Source organism: Protopterus annectens, chromosome 7.part0 (assembly GCF_019279795.1).
Source record: "Protopterus annectens isolate FY-2018-M chromosome 7.part0, PAN1.0, whole genome shotgun sequence".
Taxonomy (NCBI): Eukaryota; Metazoa; Chordata; order Ceratodontiformes; family Protopteridae; genus Protopterus; species Protopterus annectens.
The window spans coordinates 347,025,046-347,048,686 of record NC_056739.1 but is presented as its reverse complement, the minus strand read 5'-3'; the positions used below and the strand labels follow the sequence as shown (position 1 = coordinate 347,048,686).

Below are 23,641 nucleotides of genomic sequence, written 5' to 3'. Positions count from 1 at the left end.
TACAGGCCGAGACGTCGTGGTCTGGGCCTAGGCAGGGGAGGCAGTAGGAATGGAAATCCTAATGAGGTATTTGTTTCCCACAAGTCAAGCAATTATTAACTTTAAGCGTTTGATCTGACATCGGCTGAGGCAAGAAAGAGTCCCCAACGGGGTACTTAGCTTTTTGAAGTCTTCGGTAGCTGAAGTTACAGGAGCTGGCCGACCGGCACTTGCAAACTGCTTCTGCTTCGGGCACCACGCGGCAAGAAAGACTGGGGAAGATGGAGTCGGCTGACACTTTTATACCCCAGGCGCTCTGAGGTCGGGGAAGGGGCGACATCAGCCGACGCCGGACCCAGACTTTGGAATCCGGCCGACCGAAGGGCTGCCTGAGGCAGGACAGCCCATATGTAAGGACTGCAGATGCATCCTTGAAGGACATCCTTACTGGCATTAGGAGTGCTTTTATGTGAAAGCTTTTCCTCCAGTGATGTGTAAATACATCTCTCATATCCCATCTTGCACTCCATCACCTAACACGGGGAATCTGAAGCCATATTCCCAACCTCTAAATATACTATGTCAGAGGTTACAGAAATTCAGAGAAAGGGGGAAAAACTTGCCTCTTTCCTTTTCTGAAGTCATGTAACCTTACTGATCCCGTTACACCATATTCAATAAAAAGTTGGAGGCACGTACAAAATAAGTAAATGAGGATACAACAATGACATCAAAGTAGCAATACAGCAATGACATCACAGTAGCAATACAGCAATGACATCAAAGTAGCAGTACAGCAATGACATCACAGTAGCAATACAGCAATGACATCAAAGTAGCAGTCAGCACATCACAGGGTAACAGTTTTAATATGCTTGCTTTAAGTAGTTTAAATTTAGTTTAAATTAACAAAAATATTCTACAACAATCTACCCAGTGAATCAATACACATTTTTTAATCTAAAACACTGATTTCTTGTTACACCATCTTGAACTAAAGCTCATGTTTCAATGGTAGTCTGGTAAGCAAAATTTACTACACAAGATAACGCACACAGGTGATATTCAGCAAAATAATTCAAATCCATCTATTAAGAAATTGACTGCACAAATGTATACACACTCACAAATATGTTGTTTTAACATTTCATTCTCTACACAGCCTAATGACAAAATGCAGAGTAGCAGAAATTCATATAAGGCATTAGGCAGTACTGAAAAAAAACTCTGGAAAAAAGTGCGCACATTCTGTATGTGGTACAAGCTCCTATGTACTTCAATATTCTCTAAGGGAAATGCATATTAAGCAACATTCATGATGCAACAACCAAAAGGCTGACCTGAGAGCTGATGGAAATGTGTACGGCTACAGCTTTCAAAAAGGTGCTGTAGTGATATGGAAAAAAAAAGTCGGGCACTCAGTAGTCATCCTCTGAAGCTACCTAAAAGGCAACCCTTTTTTGCTAGGAAGCAGAAAAAAAGAAGTTGTGTACACACTAACGTTCCATGTATGTTGTCCATTGTCACCTTCATTCTTATCAGGCTGTGTTCGGATCCGACTCAGCCTTTATATGCAAGCTTCAGATCTTCCACTAGCTTGTGGCTAAACTCTATCCCAGCATGCACTAGGTAAACTCCCCAAATCTTGTTTGCAGTTATACAAACAGTGAGAATTAAACACAGTTTAATAACTCCAGAGTGCAATAAAGAAGGTCGGAGAATAATATCTAATTGTACCAACTCTCCCAGGAGTAAACATGACCACTGGGGGGAGGAGGGTGGGATGTAAGAATGAAGGTGACAATGGACAGCCCACATGCAACGTTATGGTGAGTATGTAACTTCTTTATGTGCTGTTGTCCTATCTCGCCTTCATTCTTACCAGGATGGTACAGCGTCCATAGCAGCACCTTTCTTGAATGGCTCAAGGGAAAAGATTCTTCAGAATCATGGATCCAAAATAGGCCCTGTTCCTGGAGGCTAAATCGACTTTGTAATGACTGATAAAGGTATGTGGTCTTGCCCGTGTTGCCACAGCACAAATGCTACCAACTGGTAGTTTGACCAGAAAGGTGAAAGAGGTTGCAATGGCTCTTGTAGAGTGGGCTTTAACTCTTTGGGGAAGATCTCTGTTTTCAGATTTATAGATGAAGGTTATGCAATCTGAAAGCCATTGAAAGTGTCACCTTAGAGACTGAAGTACCTTTCTTTGAAGCTGAAAAAGATATAAAAAGTTGGTCAGATTTTCTGAAATCCTTAGCCCTGTGTAAACAGAAGTGTAATTGTCTATGCACATCCAATTGATGTAACATGTATTCTGCCTTACCGTAATTTGGGTAAGAAACTGGCAGCTCTATAGATTGCTTCAAATTAGACTCTGAACATACTTTTGGCAAAAAGGAAGGGTTCGTTCATAAGGATACCCTGTCTCTGTGGAAAAGCACACCATGCCTTTCAAGAAACTAGGTTCATAAGTTTGTTGAAAAGTGGAGACACCCAAGTGGAGGAAGTGTGAGATTCGAAGGTCTTCATGTATAAGGAGATTCAAAGGTCTTCATGTATAAGGACTCCTCTGCTGAAGGATTAGTGAACTTCCAGCTGCTTCTCTGTTTCAGAATTTCTAAGATGTCTCCAAAGAAGACATCATAAGTATGCGACCATGGGGACCCTTCATCTTCATCCAGGTCTGTATAAGAAGTGATGGACTGCTCCGAGGAGATAAAAACCTTCCTCTTGCATAATCTCTTCCAAGGGACCTCTTCAGAGGGGTACTCTGGAGAGGTTTCAGAAGAGTGGGAGTGCTCTGTGGGGCATCATGAGACCTAGGATCTCCACAGCCATGTTGATGCAAGGATATAGAGGCAGACAACTGTGCTTTTGGAGTAGAACGTACGGAGATGACAGCGGAGCTGTCTGTGGAAACAGTAATCTCCTCATCACCTCAAAAGGCTCCACCCCAATCTGAGGATATCCCTGGATCTACTGTCTGTTTATTTTAACTGTAGAGCTTTTCTCCCTGGGCCTCTACTGAAAATGGACCTACGTCCAGTCAGACACTCCCAGTCAACAAATGTAAATAAATAAATAAATAAATATGAAGAAGTTGAGGGAGCCCCCGGGATCCAGGACAATGGCCCCAAGGCTGCGGTAGGAGCCGAACTCACCAGAGCTGATGTCCCGAGAGGCAATCCATCCATCAACTGTCCGATCCAACTCACCTCCCCGGACCAGACTGGACAGTGTCTGCTGCTAGACTAGAGCTCCGATGGAGCAGAGGATGTCAAAGCAATGAATGGATCTGAAGAATTCGTAATAGGTCTCGGGTCCAATGGCTCCGCTAATATCAGCTCAGGACATTTCGATTCCGAAGTCCGAGGAGGAGGAGGAGAAGGGGAGGATGTGGTCGGATCTGAAGCCCTCGGGGTTGGATCCGATAGATTGGCCAGCACCGGTGTCCTTAAAAGCCCCTGTAACGCTTGATCCATGTCACCAGATAGGCTCCTGGAAGACCGAGTGAAGGGAGACTTGGAATGTTGAAATACTGGTGATCTTAGAATAGGGGAGAATGGCTCTAAGACAGGGGATTGGCTCTAAAACTCAAACACTACTGGCACCGAGACTGATTGCGTCGAAGCTGTAGATTTTTCAGATTCAAAAGACTTCGGATCCAGTGTACAAATTTTGGCAACCTTTTTTGGTCCGATAGAGCACTAGAAGAGGAAGATCTCTTCCCAGACTTGTCTGATTTTGAAGTTGGAAATTGGTCAGTCTTTGATAAACCCGGACTTTCTTATATTGCTTCTGAGAAGGGGTTTTTAAGAGACCTCTCATTATCAATTTGTTTTTCCTCTCCAGGAGAGCCCTGTGATTAAAAGAATGACAAATAGAGCAAGGCTCCTGGAGATGGGCATCTCCTAGGCAACAGACACAAATTGTGTGTCTATCAGTTAGGGACATTTTCTGTCCACATTTTTTTGAAACCGGACGGTTTCTAATCTTTACAAGACATCTTGAAAAAAGGGATAGTAACTAAGGAAATTAGCTAGAGAATCTTTTATTTTAAACAACAACAAATTAAACAGTAAACTTAACTATGAAAAACATACATAGGATAAAGGCGGGATGAAAGGATGGCACAGTCCTTAACTTAAATGGGCTAAGCCCGGGAGACTGAAAGGGAAAGAGATATTCCTCTAAGGAGAAGGCAGTTCTCGAACTCAAATGAGCTGTCTTTTTAGCAAGGTTACTGAAAGAGAAAAAGAGGAGGAAGAAGAGCTCAACGGGCTATGAAAAGTCTCACGGTAGAAGCCGAGACGGACAACAAGGCCTAGGTAGAAGACGGCCAACAGCAGAAAAATCAGGGACAACAAAGTGGAAATAACTGGCTAGCACAATAACTAGCTATGTTAGTTAAACAACAGAGAAGAACAAGCAATTTCCAACAACAGTGATTATAATAAACAGTATGCTTAACCAGAACCAGTAGGACAAGCACCTGATCTTGTTTAGCGGCAAATGACATCTGGGGAGTTTACCTAGTGCATGCTGGGATAGGGTTTAGCCACGAGCTAGTGGAAGACATTGAGCTTGCATATAAAGGCAGAGTCGGATCCAAGGATTGGATACAAAACCAACCTGGTAAGAATGAAGGTGAAATAGGACAACAACACATTTACTATTTCCCACTTTTGCCTTCTACAAAAGTATTAGCTTACGTAATGATTTTTTTTTTGTAATAAATCAGTTCTTTATATAGTTATCAAGATACAAGCTGCTATGACTTCCAGCTTCAATTTAGGATGGGACCACCTCTCATTAGTAACAGCAAACCCATCCGGTTCTTCTTGGGTGGCGGGGCAACAATTTTATAATTTAAAATCTTTCTTAGTTACACTCTCTCTCAGCCTGCAAATATTCCTATGTTAAAATGGTTAGTCAAGCAATTAGTCTGCCTAAAGGATCACAAAGCTGCAGACATTCTGTATAATCTTTCAAAACTTTCCTTATGGTAACTTTTTGGGGACAATGAATCCCAAGAATTACTCTTAAGCTGGAATACATACTAAGTTTAAGACAAGCCGAGAGGAAAGGTGAGAGGCTGCCACACTGCATTCATGTCTGTACGCAGCTTACACATTACAAAAGGACTAAACCATTTCATAGCACTTAATACTGGGAAATGAAGGGCACAAACTGTCTCAAACTTGACCAAGGCATGTACTGGGGGTATACAGCAACAGTGCAGAATCCTTCATACTAGTCAGCCAAGGCCTCATTCTGAAAAGGCTATGGCTATACCAGAAGTTTTTTCTTACAAATTTTCTCTTGAAGATACTGTGACAAACTTGGGCTCTTTTGCACACTTAAATCATTACAAGCTAGATACGGTTACACAGGTGGTAAAATTTCCTTTGGAAGGGACGTACTATACAATATTCTGGCTTGGAACAGCTGGTTACTGTGTCAATTTTTTTCCATTTTGCTTTATGCTACTTGGTTATACTTGGCAATACGTTTCACAACATGGACATGAAACCATGTTGGACTCCCCGTAGCAGACTCGCAGGGTTTCCTGCTAGTATGCCTCCTGCTACCTTTTAGCAGTCCAGTCAAAATGGTAGATCTTTTTAAATCTTTGGGACCAGTGTCACAATGCTGTATCCATTTTACTCATGGAACAATGTCTACTCAAGCAGCTGTGGAACGCATGGTACAATCAGAAACTCAAAGAACCATGGAGGTTCCTAACAAAATGGATCTCTGATCTCAAAAAAACTTAACTACCAGCAGAGGCTGAAGTCCTTCTTAAACTCAATGGCGTACAGACTCCTGAGGAGTGACCAATCCCTAGCTTACTTAAGCGATCCAGTTTTTAAATTCTTCTAGCAATACTAGAACCAGTGATCTAATTCTTCAACAAGAAACACTGCAAAACAGTGAAGAGATACAGTAATGTGCCCTGTTTATTCAGCACTACTTTGCACAAAATTATTCAATCCATCCGACCCCTTTTTTCCCCATTTTTGCACATGGGGTTGGAGTGTCACTTCAACAGTGACAATCACCTACCGCCAGGTGGCTATCCCTGCAGCGGTAGTTCATCCACACTACACACACTCACACCTATGCCAATTTAGAGCGTCCAATCCACCTACTGCATGTCTTTGGAATGTGAGAGGAAACTCATGGGAACACAGGTAGGGCATGCAGACTCCAAACAGAAGGCACTCCAGCCAAGAATTGAACCAGAGAACCTCTTGCTGTGAGGTGACAATGTTAGCTGTTGCACCAACATTGTACTACTTCAATATTCTGTTTTAAAAGCATAGCACAGTAAATGAACGCACCATCTTATTGTGACATGCTTCAGAAAGCAAGAGTTGAGATTTGCATTTGTATCCTGAGATACTTGAAAGCAAAAATGGTTTATTCTAGTCACCATTCACTCATGGATCAGCAAGTGTTGCTATGACTGGAAACCCGAGATTAAAAAAATGTAATTCCTTTTAAATCAAGATTACTGATAGAATCAATGTACCTGTAATGATTCTGTAAAGCTAGGACAGACTGTACATACATAATTTTTAGCACGAGGATGTCCTATAAATACAGCAGTAAACCTTACTTGTTTTAGAACTGTCTGACAACCACAAGGTTCTTGAAGAGGTAACATCCATGAAGTTTACCACTGATTTTCCATTGTAACTGCCATAAGAAAAGTCTACACAAGCACTTGGTCTGCATACAACGTCCAGTAAAATTTAAGACTTCTTGCAAATCCTGGACTCTTACAAAATATACAGGAAAATATTTTAATTTACTTGCAATACTTATGGAAACTTTAGCACAGCCATATCTGGTTAACAGCACATGATGAACAAGAAGGGATTTCCGATTCCTTCCCGTCCTTGGAACTCAGAACACTGGCTTTCCAAGTGAACATTCCAAGGCACCAGACACAGATCCACACAATCTCCGGTGCAGGGGCTGGTGACTACTGGCTAATTCGATCACATATTTTCCCCACTTGCTGTTTTTCTCAGGAAAAGGTCTTCCTAGATGCTAAGCCGCTCTTTCAAAGGTTACTTGGTGTATTCTGTCATCTTCCTTCCCAAGCATCATCTCTCTGCTTGGCTTCAAGACGTCTTCGGTCTACAACACAAACATTATACTGGTTAAACGGCTTATACCATCCCAGTTCCTAGAAAATATAAAGCCATTGTACTTTCTGAAGTCGTTCTAAACATCTCACATAATAACGGTGAGAATATGCACGAACGACAATAATAAACTGATTTATAGTGAACTAATCATGAATAAAAAGGGCAGAAAAATCTGTCCTTCACTCCCAACGGACTAAAGAACTAAAAATTCGATTCAGCTACTGAAATATAAAAAAAATCTACTGATAGAAGTCCTCAGCATTACAAGTACCCATGTTAAGGCTTTTATTGTACTAGCAGTGAAAAACCTAAAGCACAAACCTGAATGGGATCCGAACCTTGGACTTTGGCATACTATTATATCAAACTGATTGGTGACAGATTAACTTATTACCAACAGAAGACATATTTATTTAGGTTTCAAAAAAAAAATATATATATAATTCACATTAGGATTTCAAGCTGTTCTTAGTCACTCATAACTCCTGGAAATAAGTCTATGTCTTTAGCTTAAAATCACTTAACAAAAACATAACTTTTTGGCTTACTACAGTGTTTATGCACTTTATTGCATTTTGTCAGAATACATTAATTTGTACTGCTGTGTTGTACACTTCTCCAAAGATTTGCTCTGATTTTTTTTTCCATTTTAAAAAGGCTAAGAAAAATTCCTTTTGCAGACGTTAAAATTAAGAAAAGGTTAGAACAGTAAGCACTAAACTCAGAAGAAAAAAAAACGTGCACTGAAATTCTCTGCACACATTGTGTGTGTAACATTGACAGTTCATAAAATACTTTATGGTACGCTGCACAAATTATTTTATTAAAACAATTTATCATGTGGTTAGTTTGGCTACTTTAATCGGAATTAGAACCGTAGCGTTGTGCCATACAATCTTGCAACACTTGCTGTCCACGGCAAAACTTCCAACCTCTTAGTACAGTATCTTTTTGTCAACTCAACTTAAAATCTATCTAGTACTCATTATCAATTGTATGTCCTGTATCCCACTATTGTTTTATGTATTCTGCATGTCAAAGTATTCACTGTATATCATCTACTATTGTAGCATTTCCCATTATGTACTTGGGGAGCTTTTCTCCCTGAGCCTCCGCTGAAAAAGGACCCATGTCCAGTTGGAATTTCCCGGTAAACAAGTGCAATAAATAAATAAATACATTTATATTACAGTACCTGCTACTTCAGTTTTGCTTAGAACTACCTACAATGCAATGATATAACAGATAAGAGTCATAAAAATAGCTTCCCTGAAGTATAAACGACATGATTACAAGGCCTGACTTTATATTTATGTAATGAGATTCTGTCAAACAAACCAGATATTTTTATGTAGTTTAGTCATCCAAGTATAGGTTTCAAGTGCTGCAGAACAGGCTGCAGGTACTATTAACAACTGAATATATAGAGCAAATAAATGAATTAAACAAAATATAGATGCTTCTTTTTCTTATCAAGTCTTTCAGAAGTAATACTGACTTTGGCTTGATCTCAAATAACAAAGCATTCTTTAATTACAACACAGAAGAATGTAGTCATATGGCCATATAAGAAAGTGTTAAAAGTCATACAAATCTGAATCCATTGTGTTTACAATGGCTGAAGAAAAGGAGTCCTTTGGCATGAATGCTGGAGGAGGGATGAATTCAAAAACACAGAAGACAGACGGGCTGCCATCTGAAACTTAAACATGCAGAAGAAGGGCTGTGATAACTATGACATCCCATGAGGAGGAAACAAAAGTCTTTATCACACTTCCATGCAGTGGACATGTTTAAGGTGCAAAAGCCAACTCAGGATGATCTCTAGACACGTACCAAACTACTACATAGTGCACTTTTTTGGGTGGTGTAAGATGTCCTAAATATTATTCTGTCCCAGACTGCTTGTGAAATGTCCTCATGGAAGGTGCCTGCTAGACAGGTTGGGCAGCTATACCTGTCGTCTGTGTCAATAAACAAGTGGATGTGGCCCTTGAAGGAAAAGGATGGTAACGTCAAGAGGACCATCGATAATAACGTCTTGTTCTTTGTTGGGTTTTCTCCAAAATATTACACTTAGTCTACATATTTACAATAGGATTTCTTATTTACTGCGCTCATTGTTTTCTTGTTGCTTTGATATTATTGCATTTATTAAAATGTTTGTCGGCTTTTCTCGAGTGTTGTGTGCCAACCAGTTTTGAATTCATTCAGCTACTTGTTTTTTTCTGGGAGGCAGACAGGTACTCAAATGCAGTTTGTCTGAACAATACCACAAATAGATTTCATTGAAAGCCACTTTCACTGTACATTGGCTATGTGCCTAGCCTCCACTGCTGCGTTACTGTGGACTTAACATATACATATATATGTGTCAGGTGTAGAGGCAGGGTGCAGGTGAACTTAGCCCCCCCCCCCCCATTGCAGAAAAGCTCGTTTTGGAATTCATTGAAAGTGGCTTACACAGAAACTGTTTTGAAATGTTTGCATTTGGAGGTTTTTGCTTTGAAGTATCCTCATGAATCCTTTCTTGGATTGCCTGTATTCACAGCTTTTTTAATTCTACAAATGTATATACACAAGCAAAGACGTATCAGAATACTAAAAACAATGGAAGACTTTCACTTTGTACAGCTGCTTTGTTGCCACAAATAAAATTAAAAATAAGTTTAATAAGACCAGATAATATATGTGCTGATGTATTACAAAGAACCGAAGGAAAGTTAACGGAACCCAATAAGTCATGGCAAACAAAATATTAGCATGGGCACATATTCCTGACACAGAAACAGGATGTAATAGCAACATTTCACAAAAGGGATGGGTCACATCAGACCCAAAAGATTTTAGAGCTTTCAAACACACAACTGGAACAGTAACACTGGTCTCACCTTTAATGTCAGCAGAAACAGCATCAAGACACTTGGTGGAAAAAGACAAAACAGAAGTTCGTAAGTTCATGATGCAAATACAATGTTCAGGCCGAACACCCATCACAGAACTCCTCTAAACATGGTACAAACACCATCTCCATCCGAATGATCTCTTCTAAAGCGAACACCCATCACAGAACTCCTCTAAACATGGTACAAACACCATCTCCATCCGAATGATCTCTTCTAAAGGTTTCTACATTTGCAGACTGTCTCACACTTTCCAGTATATTATTCCAAAGTTTCGCAGATACATACAAATGTCTTACCTTGGAGCGCCCTGTTTTTATCACAAAATTCATATTAATTATGTCTGCATGTTTTTGCATACACGTTAAACATAATTTGCAATAGCAGGTCATGAAATATCTTACAATTTATCAACTTCCCTCATATCTAAAGCAAAATTAGTACAATTTTAAGTATTTACATTTCACTTCATGTTCTATATTACTACACACACACTGCCCCCAACACACGGTGCCTAATGTTAGCACTTGTCACTGTGGTCCTCCCCACTTCTGCAGATGACAAAAGTGCCCTGCCTTTAGTACTCTCTTAACTGGGTAGCCTGTGTCTGATGGAAGTGTGACACTCAATCTTCTCCCACCCATGTGATCACTCATCATATAAGATTAGCTACCCTGAAGTGAAAACTGGTTCTGAATCCCATCCATTGTTTTTCTAGGGGGTTCTATTCTCTTTCACTGCCACAACATAGGGGTTCCATCCCCAGTCAGGTCACGCAAACTCAGGTGAAACTGAAATGTATTGAAAAAATATGAAGCGTAATCTGAGGGTCTATAGAGGATTAAATCTAATTGCTGAAAATTTCATAGCCAATTCGATTATAAGAATCATGACCCTTTAAATGGTGACAAAATAGATGTAACATGACAAATTAACTCAAATTCACATAAATACAATTTGAGTCTCAGGTACCATATTTCTTAAATATACACTTCCATCAAAAATGCACTCCCTACAGTTTTGAAGTGTTTCATGTATAAACATACCCAATACATCAGTAGTTAAAAAGAATATAGTTGATGTAACCAATTGAATACAATTAATATCTAAATAATTAAGCACATTTATACCTAATAAAATGCTAAAATATCACCAAATATAATTGTGTTGTTAATCATTTAAGTGACATATTTTGTAGTATTTTCAGTTCTGATGAATTCAAAATAGATACATGGGACTAAAGCATTTAACTGAATTAATTCAACTATATTGTTTTTTTTTTCCTTTTGGTGTTTTGGGCAAAATAAGTTTTTCTATTAAAATATTTCTGTTTTTAATACTTTGGTGTTTTTTTTTTCTGCATATCAGAGAGGAGGCGGTTAATGTTCTGATCTACTGAGCTCTCTTATTTTAAAGGTTATTGATGCCAGCCATTCTTAAAACAGAAAAAAAAAAAAACGTAGAATTGTCAGTTTCAGTCTGAAGTTTTTCTCATCAAGATCAGCAATAAAACCAGTTCCTTGGACTGGATCTTTAGTCTGCCAAGGAACTAATGAATGCTTCTGTTTCAGGAACATAAAAGACTACCAAAACAAAACTGCCAAACCTCAAACGATAAAAAACATTAGACTGAATGATCACATGCTGAACATTATGCAGGACTGATTTTTATTGACTGCTATGGGGGTCAAAATACTTACATGGTCTCACGATTGCCACAATTTTATAATGATAACATGTAGTTAAATGGGTCTACTTTACATGATAGAATTTTCAAATGTTGACTTTAATATGGCCGTGACCATATGATCGAACATTTAAAAGTTAGAATATGTAAAAAAAATAAAACAAACAAAAAAACCCCACACACTCCTGGCAGGGGGGCAAGCCCCCATGTGGGGAGCTGCACCCCCTCCCACACTCCATGCTACTTAAATATACCAACTCCGAGATCGCACTACATTGCGGAAAAGGGAAATCTTCCCATTCTGCACTGTATGGAGATCTGCATTCAGATCGTTCAAACTTTTAAAAGTTCAATCATATGGTTTCGGCCATATGAAAGTCGATCTTTTCAAAGTTTGATGATCTGAAGGGGACCCAGTTAAATGGATGGATGTAACATCTTACAACAGGTGTTGCTGAACTTGACTGCAAGGCTAACAGTAATGACATAACTCCATTACCTAACTGTGTGAGACTGTACAAATTTGTACTCTTAGACTACTGCGCTGCCTTTGAGGAGGAGTATTCATTTCTGACTTTCATAAATTCATTGTTGTTAGCTGCCTGTTATAATATTCATGGACCTTTTCCAGACTCCATCTGGGAGAAATGTCGAGTTAAGTGATTCGTGTAGAGTCACACAGTATACAAATGGAAGCAGAAGGAATCAAACGCAGGATTACAGAACGTTAATCTTCTGCTCTCCAGACAGTTGCTCACATTATTACTACACTTATGTTGCATTCTACAGTTAAGCACATTATGGTTCATAGATGTTTACTAGGCTAAGGACCACAAGGGCCTTTTTAAGCATAGCTATGCATCCTAAATTTCTGACAAGTTCTGGTAGCCTTGATGAGTGTAAGCAGGGGCCTGGGAGATGAACCATTTATTAGCTGCCTGTGTCCATTAGAGACATAGGTACCAGACAAGGGATGAATTTCCTGTTCCTCATCCAATTTTCCAAGTTCCACTTGAAATGGGTTAGGGAGGAACTCTGCTTCCCCAAATGAAGTTAACATACTGCAAGAGGGCCTCACAGCAACTAATGACTGGTGCCAAATTCATGGCCTCAAACTAAATGCAAAAAAATGTATCATCATACCATTCGTCAAAAACATTGACTACCAGATCGAAAAGCCCCTAAGTACACAACCTGTGGTGAGAGACAGTACAGTTGTGTACCTACCATAAATGTAGATGTTCGAGTGTATTCACTGTTGCAGTCATTACAATTGGGTTATCCTGCTGGCAGGCTACCCGCAATCGGCCTGAGTTCCAAAGTCTAGGTCCGGCGTCGGTTGCTGTCACCTCCTCCCTGACATCAGTGCACCAGGTGTATAAAAGATGCAGCCGACACCATTTTCTTCAGTTTTTCTTGCCCCAGATGTCAGGTGCCCCTAAAATGGTAGGCTCACTAATGCCAAAAAGCATGCATAACCAAAAAACAACTTTTCCTTCATCTACAAGCAAATACACCACATAGGTTGTATAGAATAGAGAAGTGCAGATAAGTCCCAGCAAGGAAAACGGGGATGGAGGGAGGGTAACCTGGACTGCAACAGTGAATACACTCGAACATCTACATTTATGATAGGTATACAACTGTACTATGTTCATCATGTTTCACTGTTGCAGTCATTACAATTGGGTTGAATCCCAAAGCTATGGTTGGGAGGCTGGTGTTAAATAGGATTAGGAGAGGCTATCATGCCCTGCAGAACTGCAGTGGCAAAGCCTGCCCTGGATTTAGAATAGAGAGGTAAGTGATAGTGCTTTGTAAAAGTATGCACTGAACTCCAAGTTGCAGCCTCTAAGATGTCTTTGGTTGGTACACCTCTGAGGAAGGCTGCTGAAGTGGCTGCTGCTCTGGTGAAATGTGGCCTAATGCCCTTAGGCACTGATTTGCCATGCTGTGAATAGCAGAAACAAATGCAGTGGGCTATCCACTTTGAAATAGTCTGCTTTGAGATAGGCTTTCCTTGTGATCCTGCAGCATATGCTACTAGAAGTTGTTCAGTCTTTCTGAAAGCTTTGGTTCTGTCCAAATGGAAGTGTAGTTGTCTGTGAATGTCCAAAGAATGCAGAAGTCTCTCACCCTTATTCTGTGGGTTTGGGTAAAAGGTAAGCAAGTGAATTGTTTGGTTAAGGGCCACACTGGTCACTACCTTAGGCATAAATGTAGGGTTTGTCCTCAGAGAAACCCTGTCAGGATGGAAAATGATAAAAGGTTCCACAGCCATGAGTGCCTGTAACTCTGAGATTCGTCTACCGGAGGTTACTGCTAGGAGCAGAGCTGTTTTCCAGGATAAGAATTTTATATCAGCTGCAGAGGCTGGCTCAAAGGGAGGCAGTGTAAGTATTTCCAAGACAGAGTTGAGGTCCCATGCAGGTATTGGTGCTCTCCTTGGGGGTCTTATGTTTTTGGCCCCTCTGAGGTACTGCCTTAGTAATGGATGAGAAAAAATAGGTGGTTCTGTATTGTAATGAGCTGAAATGGCAGAGGCATGAATTTTAATGAATGAAAAGGAAAGGCCTTTATCCAGCATCTCAGTTGAGTATTGCAAAATCTGAGGAATATTTGGAACAATCGTGTCAATACCTTGTGCCTGGTTCCAAGCACAGAATTCTCTTCCATTTTTCTGCACATGATTTTCCTGGCCTCCAAAATAACATCCATAACTACTTTAGAAAGAGGTGTGTCTTGAATGCCTACATTATCCGCCATGCTGCCAGGTTTAGGGTCCTGAGCTGGCTGTGCAGTATCTGACTGTCTTGTTGAGTCAATAAGTGAGGAATTTGAGGTAGTGTCCAAGCTGGGCCTTGGGACAAGCTCTTTAGGATTGGGTACCAGTGCTGGCGGGGCCAGTCTGGGGCAATCAGAATCATTTTTGGCTTCTCTTGTCTGACCTTGAGGAGTACCTTGGGGAGGAGAGGCAGAGAAGGAAAGGCATATACTGTTAGGTTTTTCCAGCTGAACCTGTAAGAAATCCTTGACTGTTTGCATAGACTTAGCTTTGTCCTCCATTTTCTTCAAAACCTCTTCAGCTTTAACACCAAACAAGGTATCATGTTGTAATGGAGCATCTAATAATTTTGCTTTAACATGATCGGGCAGATTCTGTTCATTTAACCAAGCATGTCTCCTAATGACAGAACCTGTAACAGCGGCCCTGCAGGAGGCCTCTAGAGAATCAAAACCACATTGCAAGGTATGCTTTCCTACTTGTTCAGCTGCATGCAATAAATCCTGCATTTCTTTGTTTTCTGCACATTCTGAATTTGTCAACATTTTTTTGTTTAAGCAGTGACATTAGATATTTCTGATATTTAAGCATATGAAATTGACAATTTAAAGCTCTTACAGCCAAGGCAGCGGAAGTATAAATCTTTTTCCCCCATCTGTTCAGGGCCCTTGAATTCCTATCAGAGGGTATAGGTTTTTTTGCATTGGACGCCTTGACCCATTTGGGACCCTGAGAGATAGTTTCTGAGTCTACAGTAAGGTTTTTATAAAGAAATTTATGTGAATCAGAAACCCTGCAGTATCTGTTTGGCTTAACAGGAGCTGGTGGCAGAGAGTCAGGGGACAGTCCGGACTCTGAAAATACATCATCTACAATGTCTAAAACAGGAGGAATAGCAAGGGGCCTGTGCTGAGGTAATAAAAGGAAGTCTCTGAGCCTTTTCTTTGTAATCTTGGCTCTCCCAGTGGAAATGCTCCCTCATAGTATGCAGGGTTTCCCCAAAAGAATAATCCTCAGGAGGAGAGGCTGAAGGAATAGATTCTTCAGCATCAGAATCCTCATAGGGAGGAAGAGAATATTCCTGGACAGAAGAGGAATCAGAAGAAATGGAAACCTGATCTGAAGATGCATATTCTATCTCTTGCCTAGGCCTCTTATCAGGAGGGGGATGGGAACCCCTGATCAAAGTAATTAGGTCTTCGGCCATTTTAAGCATCTGTTTTTTAGGCATGGAGGCCTGTCCAGGAGAATGCTGTACTTGTTTCTTTGTCTTTAGAGCTGCTTTAGTCCTTGCCTTTGAAGCTGAAGCTCGTTTTACATATAACTGTGTAGGCCTGAAAACATCCTCAGAAGCCGATGCCTGCTCAGCGGCTCCGGACCCATCTGAGGGAATAGTTTCCGAGTGTCCAATACCTCGAGTTTCCAGCGGCCTAGTCGGCTCCACGTGGGAGTCTGAAGCGGCCTGTGGCTCTGAGGTAGCGGGCATCAGGGGCTGAGAAAGTGCCTCACTGAGAACCGGCGAAAGGCCTAGCAGAAGCCTCGTCGGTTTTGGACCTCGGGTGCCTGTCCTTTTCCTTGCGCTTTTTATAAACTCTGGTAGTCGGTTGCTCCGATGGCATTATATAGTTAACTCTTCTGCCAAAATAATGAAATGCAAAATCGTACCGACGCTTAATAGTGAGTTGGTTAAATCTAGCACAAAACTGACAACTAGCAACGTCGTGGTCAGGGCCTAGGCAAGGAATACAGTAAGAATGAAAATCCTTATGTGGTATTTGCTTCCCACAAGACATACAATTATTAACTTTTTCTGACATCGGTCTGGAGCAAGAAAAAAGTTTCCCCAACGGGGTACTTAGCTTTAATGAAGACTTTGGATCTGAAATTCGAATTTGAAAATCTCAGGATTCGGCCGACCGGCACTTGCGAACTGCTTTTCCTTCGGGCACCACACGGCAAGAAAGACTGAAGAAAATGGCGTCAGCTGCATCTTTTATACCCCTGGCGCACGGACGTAGACTTTGGAACTCAGGCCGACTGCGGGTAGCCTGCCAGCAGGATAACCCAATTGTATTGACTGCAACAGTGAAACACTATGAACATCTGGGCACTTAGGCTGATAACATTTGACCATTATGTAGCGGTAATGGTCAGAAGAGAGTTTTACTTGGTTCATCTCATAAGTAAAGGGATTGCATCGAGGAAAAAAGTAGGTTACTACCTCTCTATACTCCTCCTTCATTAGAGCAATAATTAAATACAACACCCCGTTTGGGATGTACCTCTGCAAACATCTGTACCAACTGGAAAGGTCACTAAAATACCTGTCAAAGAGAATCCATGGCCTCCAACACCTGTCCTATGCAGACAGGCTCAAACCACTATCACTCTGCTCGGTATCATGCAGATTGCTCAGGGGTGAACTGTGTCTCGCCTGCGGGACAATCTCGGACCCTGCCCTACTAGAGCTGCTCTATATCCATAAGTCCAACTCCTCATGCACTACCAGCTCAAAAGGCCTGAATCTAATATGAGACATCAACAGAACCTGCTGGAGAGACAGGTTTGTCTCCCAGAGGCTGCCTCGTCTCTGGAATAGACTTCCCATACATATCAAACAGAGCATCTTGCTGACCCTCTTCAAGCACAACCCTGATAAGAGGATGGGAAACTTATCAAATCTGTCCCAGGGGATTTCACCTGTGTCCCTCACTGACAGGGGTGACAGGTGCTGACAGGTTTCTTTTGGGGGATAAACTCTTGGTTAGGCTTGTAAGAGCCCCAGGGCCATTAGCCTCGTAACCTCCTATGATCCTATGTACAGAGATTTGTTTTGTAAATTTCCTTTTTACTCTTTCTAGTATTTTCAGTTGATCTTTGGTGTATGTACAAAATGTGTTACTATATTCGATAACTGATCTAACAATCCATCTTAAAGCAAACAAAGAAATAACAAATTACACAGCCAAAAAAGAAAGTCCAAGGGATCAATTTGTGTGAGCGCTTTCGTTCACGATTTATTCACTATTAACTTTTTCAGACACAAAAAATGCAAACCACTCCCTTTTATATAAACGTCACATGGTAAAAAAAAAACAAAACAATTAATGAATTTCTAAAAGGTATACCTTCAATTCAACATTTCATATACGGTACTATCTTTATATGTCACCTATTATATTTATACATTTTAGTTAGTTTTGTAAAAGGGAGGGGGGTTTGCATTTTTTGTGTGTCTGAAGACGTTCATAGTGAATAAATCGTGAACGAAAGCGCTCACACAAACTGATCCCTTGGACTTTCTCTTTTGGCTGTGCAATTTATTTCTTAATCCATCTTAAAGGCCATTAATGATATATTTTTATCTCTGAGATAGATTCCTTAAATATTCCATGAACGTAATACCCTTAGTGCTCATCACCTTAGCATGTTTAACAAAGGGAAATTCTGGAGTTCTTATAATATCCAGATCTTTATACTCACTGGACTTCAAGTTGTGTAGTCATCAAATACGTAAGACATTTGGGGATTCTATTAGAACAACACGTAATATTAAAACTTGCCCAGGGTAAATTTTAAACCCATGTCCATGGCCCATTTGCCTAATGGCTAACTATTTATTTAAGTCAGCTGCATCCGTTTAATTTTGCATTATACTCCTAATTTTACAGTCATCAGCATATTTATGTATCCAAAATTTAGATTCCTCTGGGATAGTTGAAAACAGTATATTAAATACTACTGGGTCCACACACTACCTTCTATCAATTAACCAATTCATAATCCATTTTGTAATAGAACACTTAATCTTAGAGTCAATTATATTTTTCATAGTAACCTGAAAAGATAAACAGTCAAAAGCCTTGGCAAGATCCAGAAAAATAACCCCAGACCCGAGTCCAAAGCCGTAGCCATTTGCTCGTCAAAACTTCTAAGATTACTCATTGTTACTCTACAGTTAGTAAATCAACGTTGTTCAGTACCTGTAATGGTTAAATTATAGCCATTCATATCTATACGATCTAATAAACATCTCTCAAAACATTTCCCAGTAAAAAAGTTAAACTTACTGGTCTAGTACACTTTATCTGATCTTTCCTGTCTTTCTTATGGATTGGTGTTGTACAAGAATGGGGAACTATACGACTCAACAGCGGTTTATTAAATATATTAGAATGGCAGCTTAAATTTCTTTAATATTCGTTAATAAACTTCCTGATATATTACTACCCGATCACCTAACCTCAACATCCTCACCTTACCTCTTCAAAAAAAAAAACATCCAATCCCATTTTATGCAAAACTGGCTATGTTCATGTCTTCCCCCAGGCTAGACCAAATCAACTCACTGCTACTAATACTCTCACAAATAATCACCATTGTTCTCAACCTCTCATAGTTAAGCGACACAAAGCTAGAAATTAAAGTATTCACTACTGTCTTACCCTTTTGCTCAAATTTTAGCAGATACTCAAATAAAACTCATATCAAACTATTGTTTTTAACTGCATTCAACTAACATACTGTACTCTGAGTTTGAATATCTTGTACCTTGTGAATATTACTGATGTAATGTAACTAATTGTGTAGCTATCTGCATGAATACTGTTTTTGTATCATGCTAATGTTAACTACTGTTTTGTATACATGGTAATGTTAATTAATGTAATATTTTGTGGAGCTTTTCTCCCCAGGCCTCCGCTGAAAACGGACCTGTGTCCAGTTGGACTTTCCCGGTAAACAAATGTAAAATAAATAAATAAAATAAATAAATAAAATTATCAGGTCTCACAGAGGTAATTTCTTTATTCGTGTCTATATTAGATCTTCGAACGCTTAGGTTGTCGAACGCCGTTTCGTCGACACCTAAATGAAGTCTAATAAACATGATAGGCAAATTACGCAAATTTTTTTCCCTGGGAAAAAATTTGCTTGGCCGACATCGGGGATTTGTCCTTTTCCCTGATATAGAGCGATCTTGGAGTTGGTATATTTAGTTGAGGGTGTGTGGGGGGGGGCACTCAGGAAACCCCCCACTTGATTAGGGTTTTAGAGGGTTTATTTTTTGTTGGCCATGAGAATTTTTTTCCTGGGAAAAAATTTGCGTAATTGGCCTGTCGCGTTTATTAGACTTCGATGTTTAGGTGTCGACATTTTGGCGTTCGAAGATCTAATATAGACCCCTTTATTTTATTTAGAGCCTTGGAAATATTGGGCTCAGAAATGTTTGGACATACACCATAAATGGAAATCTGATCTATCAAATCCTTATTATCATGGATGACTTGACTCATATTGGAAAAATGTATTAAATTCACTTGCAATTACATAAACTATCATTTTATAATTGACTGGAATAGGCATTATTTTATTTACTGACTTTATATAAGTTTAGAATGCTTTTTTGTCAAAAGTATCATTTTTCATAACACATTTTAGCTTTTCTAATTTCCCGTTTCAAATTTCTATAAATGACGTTAAATTTCCTCTTAGCAGTAATAGCTGGAAACTTCTTTAATAGTTTTACTTCTATTTTTCTTTCTATATAACCTCTATTACTTTGATCCACCAAACTGAAAAGATGTAGTGATACTACACTTAGAATTCACAGAAGCTTTAGCACAGTTACACAAGTTTTTCATGTCTAAATACCCATGAATGTTTGTTTCTTTCTTTCGGCTTTTCTCGGTTAGGGGTCTCCACAGCGGAACTCCAGTCCGCTAATGATTGGCAGTAGATTTTGATGTGCTGGCTTGCCAGGCCTAATGCACAACCTTCAATGAAGGAAGGCCCACTCCCATGAATATGTTCCAGATAAGCAATTCCAATCAATTTTATTGATTTGTGCTATTAAATGACCATCAGTTTTATCCCTAACATATCTTATCAATAGAGGACGTTTTCTGGGTTATTAATTCAAGTTAAAAGCTATAGAAGTACAATCAGGCAAACTCAGTAGTGGAAGAACCTCAAGATAAGTTGCAGTATTTATCACATATGGGTTTTACTCTTGATACCCGAATGTCCGGCCAGTATACAAAAGTTTTCAGCCACTGCATTGTTCGTTGGACATCTGACGTGGCTAGAACATGAACCATAAAAGTGATGTCTGCACGCACCAGTCCTCAGAACTGCAAGCCCCAGTTGGAACCAGTCCTAGCAAGGGTAATGCCAGCCCTGTGCCATTCAGAAGGGGAAATGCTGCACAGCAGGAGGGGTAGGTGGGTGGGAAGGAATACTGCAACATGGAAAAGAAGGGCATCTATGGTTATGGTAAGATTTTACACAACTTTTCTATGTCCTTCTATTCACATGTTGCAGTATTCATCACATATGGAGGAGTGCCAGGGCTCACTGTGAAGAAAGGGGGGGGCCTAGTAGAATTCTCCAGGAATCCATGGAGGATAGCCCTGGCAAATCCAGCTCTGGCCTTAGAGATGTGGTCTAACTTGTAGTGTTTGGTGAAGGTGTGCACTTAAGGCCAAGTGACTGTTTCCAGTATGGTGGAGCTATCCACAACCTTGAAGAAAGCTCCGGAGGAGGCCATTGCCTTGGTGGAGTGCGCTTTTACAGTACCTTGCAGAGATTTTGCGTGGTGTTTGTAGTAAAAGGTGATCGCTTTGGAAATCCATGTTGAGAAAGTTTGTTTAGTTACTGGCTTCCCTAGGGCCTTGGGGTGGAAGGAGATAAACAGTTGCTCAGCTTGTCTGAAGGACTTGGTTTTGTGCAGATAATACCCAAGTTGTCTGTACACATCCAAGGAATGGAGTACTCTCTCACTGTCTCCATGTGGATTAGGAAAGAAGGTTAGTAAGTGGATGGCCTGATTTAGGGAAAGGTCATTCACCACCTTGGTCATGAAGGAGGGGTCAGTTCTAAGAGTAACCCTGTAGGTGTGGAATAGCCATGAGGGCTTACAACGCTGACACTCTCCTGGCTGAGGTCAAGGCCACGAGGAGGTCAGTCTTCCATGTACAGGGATTTAGGGAAGCTGTGTACCCGCTGGCTTGAATGGAGGGAATGTGAGCTTCTCTAAAACATAGTTAAGGTCCCATGAGGGGAGAGAGTTTCCTGGGTGGTCTGAGGTGAAGGACCCCTTTAAGAAATAACTTAGCTGGTAGCCTGGACGTGAGGGTGGATCTAGAGGGACGCATAATGAAATGGCAGACAAGTTGGCTTTAATGTATAAGGCCAAACCTGTCCGCAATAGCTCACACAGGTAATTCAGTACTAGAGGGGTCTCGCTTTCCAGCAGGTCCAACTGCCTTTTGAGACACCATACTGAAAATCTCTTCCACTCTGATAGGCAACATTTCCTTGTATTTGGTTTTCTGGAATCCTGTAAGACAGTGAACCCATCCTCATTGTAAAATTGTCTGAAAGGAATAATAATCCTATCACCCACAGGGTGAGGTGCGGAGATTGCCACTATGGGTGTATTTGCGATCCCTTGAGCTGTGTGAGAAGTTCCACTCGGGGGGGGGGTAACTTGTGGTGATTGCCCTTGGGCAGCTGTAAGAGGAGGGGGAACCAATGCTGTCTTGGCCAATAGGGAGTCACCAACAAGATTTTTGGTCTGTCCTGCTGGATCTTCAGCAGAACCTTCTGAACAAGTGGGAAGGGGGGAATGCATAGAGAAACATCCCCTTCTAGGAGATTGAGAAGACATCTTTTGCCATAGCCTGATGATGTGGAAGTCTGGTGCAGAAGGATGGAAGTTACCTGTTGATGGAGGAGGCAAACAGGTCTATTTGAGGTGCACCCCACTGGTGGACCAGGTTGAGGAAGATGTCCCTGTGAAGAATCAGTTTGTGATTGTTTGTCATGGATCTGCTGAGGGAGTCTGCCTGAGAATTCTGTTGTGAAGGAATGTAAACTGCTTGTAAGGTTACTCCTTGGGAAGTGGTGAGTTCCCACACCAGGAGAGCCAGTCTGCAAAGCAAATAAGATTTAGTCCCCCTGCTTGAAGAGATACCACAGCACTGTGGTATTGTCTGTAAAGATTTTTAGTGGGCTTTGTTGTAGGTTGGTTTGTAAGGCTTGCAGGGCCAATAATATTGCCCTCATCTCTTGGACATTGATGTGTTCTTTCCTGTGTGGTGTTGGCCACACTCCTTGCACTCTGTGGTGACCCAGAGTTGCTCCTCAGCCCAAGTCTGAGGCATCTGTGTGCATGATCTGTTTGTGTTGAGCTGGTTGAAGGGGACGACCTGGGTTGAGGTTCACCTGCTTCAACCACCAGTGGACTTCTTGTTTGAGGCAGGGCAGGAGAGGTACCCTGTACTCGAGGGGGTGGGAGTGTTGGGTCCAAAGTGACATGAGGTACCATTGCAATTTCCTCATATGGAGTTTTGCTAACAGTAGCATGGGGATAGGGGCTGCCATGTAGCCCAGGAGCCTGAGGTACTGCCTTGCAGTTAATTCTGTGGTCTTGAGGACCAGAAGTAGGTGTTGTGTCAAGCTTTCCACCTTTTTGGGGGAGGAGTTATGCTTTCATAATGTCTGTCTGAATCTTGCACCCTAAGAAGATGATGTCTTAAGTAGGTTCTAGATGGGATTTTGGGAAATTGATTTGAAATCCCAGGGACTGTAGGAGAGTAATGGCAACTTGTAAGTGTTGCCGGAAGGCCTGTTTGCGGTCTGCCTGAATGAGCAAGTCATCCAGGTAAGGGAATATTTGGATTCCTTTTGTCCTGCAAAAGGCAATAACAGGAGCCAGACATTTGGTGAAGACTCAGGGTGCAGTGGAAAGCATAAAATGGCAAGGCATAGAATTGAAAGTGAGAGGAACCCACAGAGATCCACAAGTATTTCCTGAAACTGGGCCTTATAGGAATGTGAAGGTAGGCATCCTTGATTTCTAAGGTGGCCATGAACCCTTGGGGGAGGAGGAGCAGAAAGAGAGTTGGTAAGGTCAACATCCTGAAGTTTGGGACCTGAAGAAAGAGGATGAGTAAAAGAGGTCCAGAATTCAACAAGGTCCAAATCCAAACAGCTTTGAGCAGCCTATCTGTCCCTGGAGGAGTGGCTTCAGCCCCAAAATTAGTAGTTTATTGGCCATTTCAGGCTAATTTCTCTCTTTTTCATTTCCCTGCTATAAAAATTGCATTTGCCCTGTTTTGCG

The 23,641-nt window shown here is 40.8% G+C and overlaps 1 protein-coding gene across 1 annotated transcript in view; it reads right to left on the bottom strand.

Annotated features, from left to right (window-relative positions):
• Positions 1-829: 829 nt before the first annotated feature.
• The window catches only part of R3HCC1L (R3H domain and coiled-coil containing 1 like), a 438,719-nt gene continuing 415,907 nt past the window's right edge, over positions 830-23,641 (bottom strand). The window contains exon 6 of the mRNA XM_044076916.1: positions 830-7,131. Within this exon, the coding sequence (XP_043932851.1) occupies positions 7,079-7,131 (53 nt within the window). The 3' untranslated portion in view covers positions 830-7,078. The remainder of the gene's footprint in view (positions 7,132-23,641) is intronic.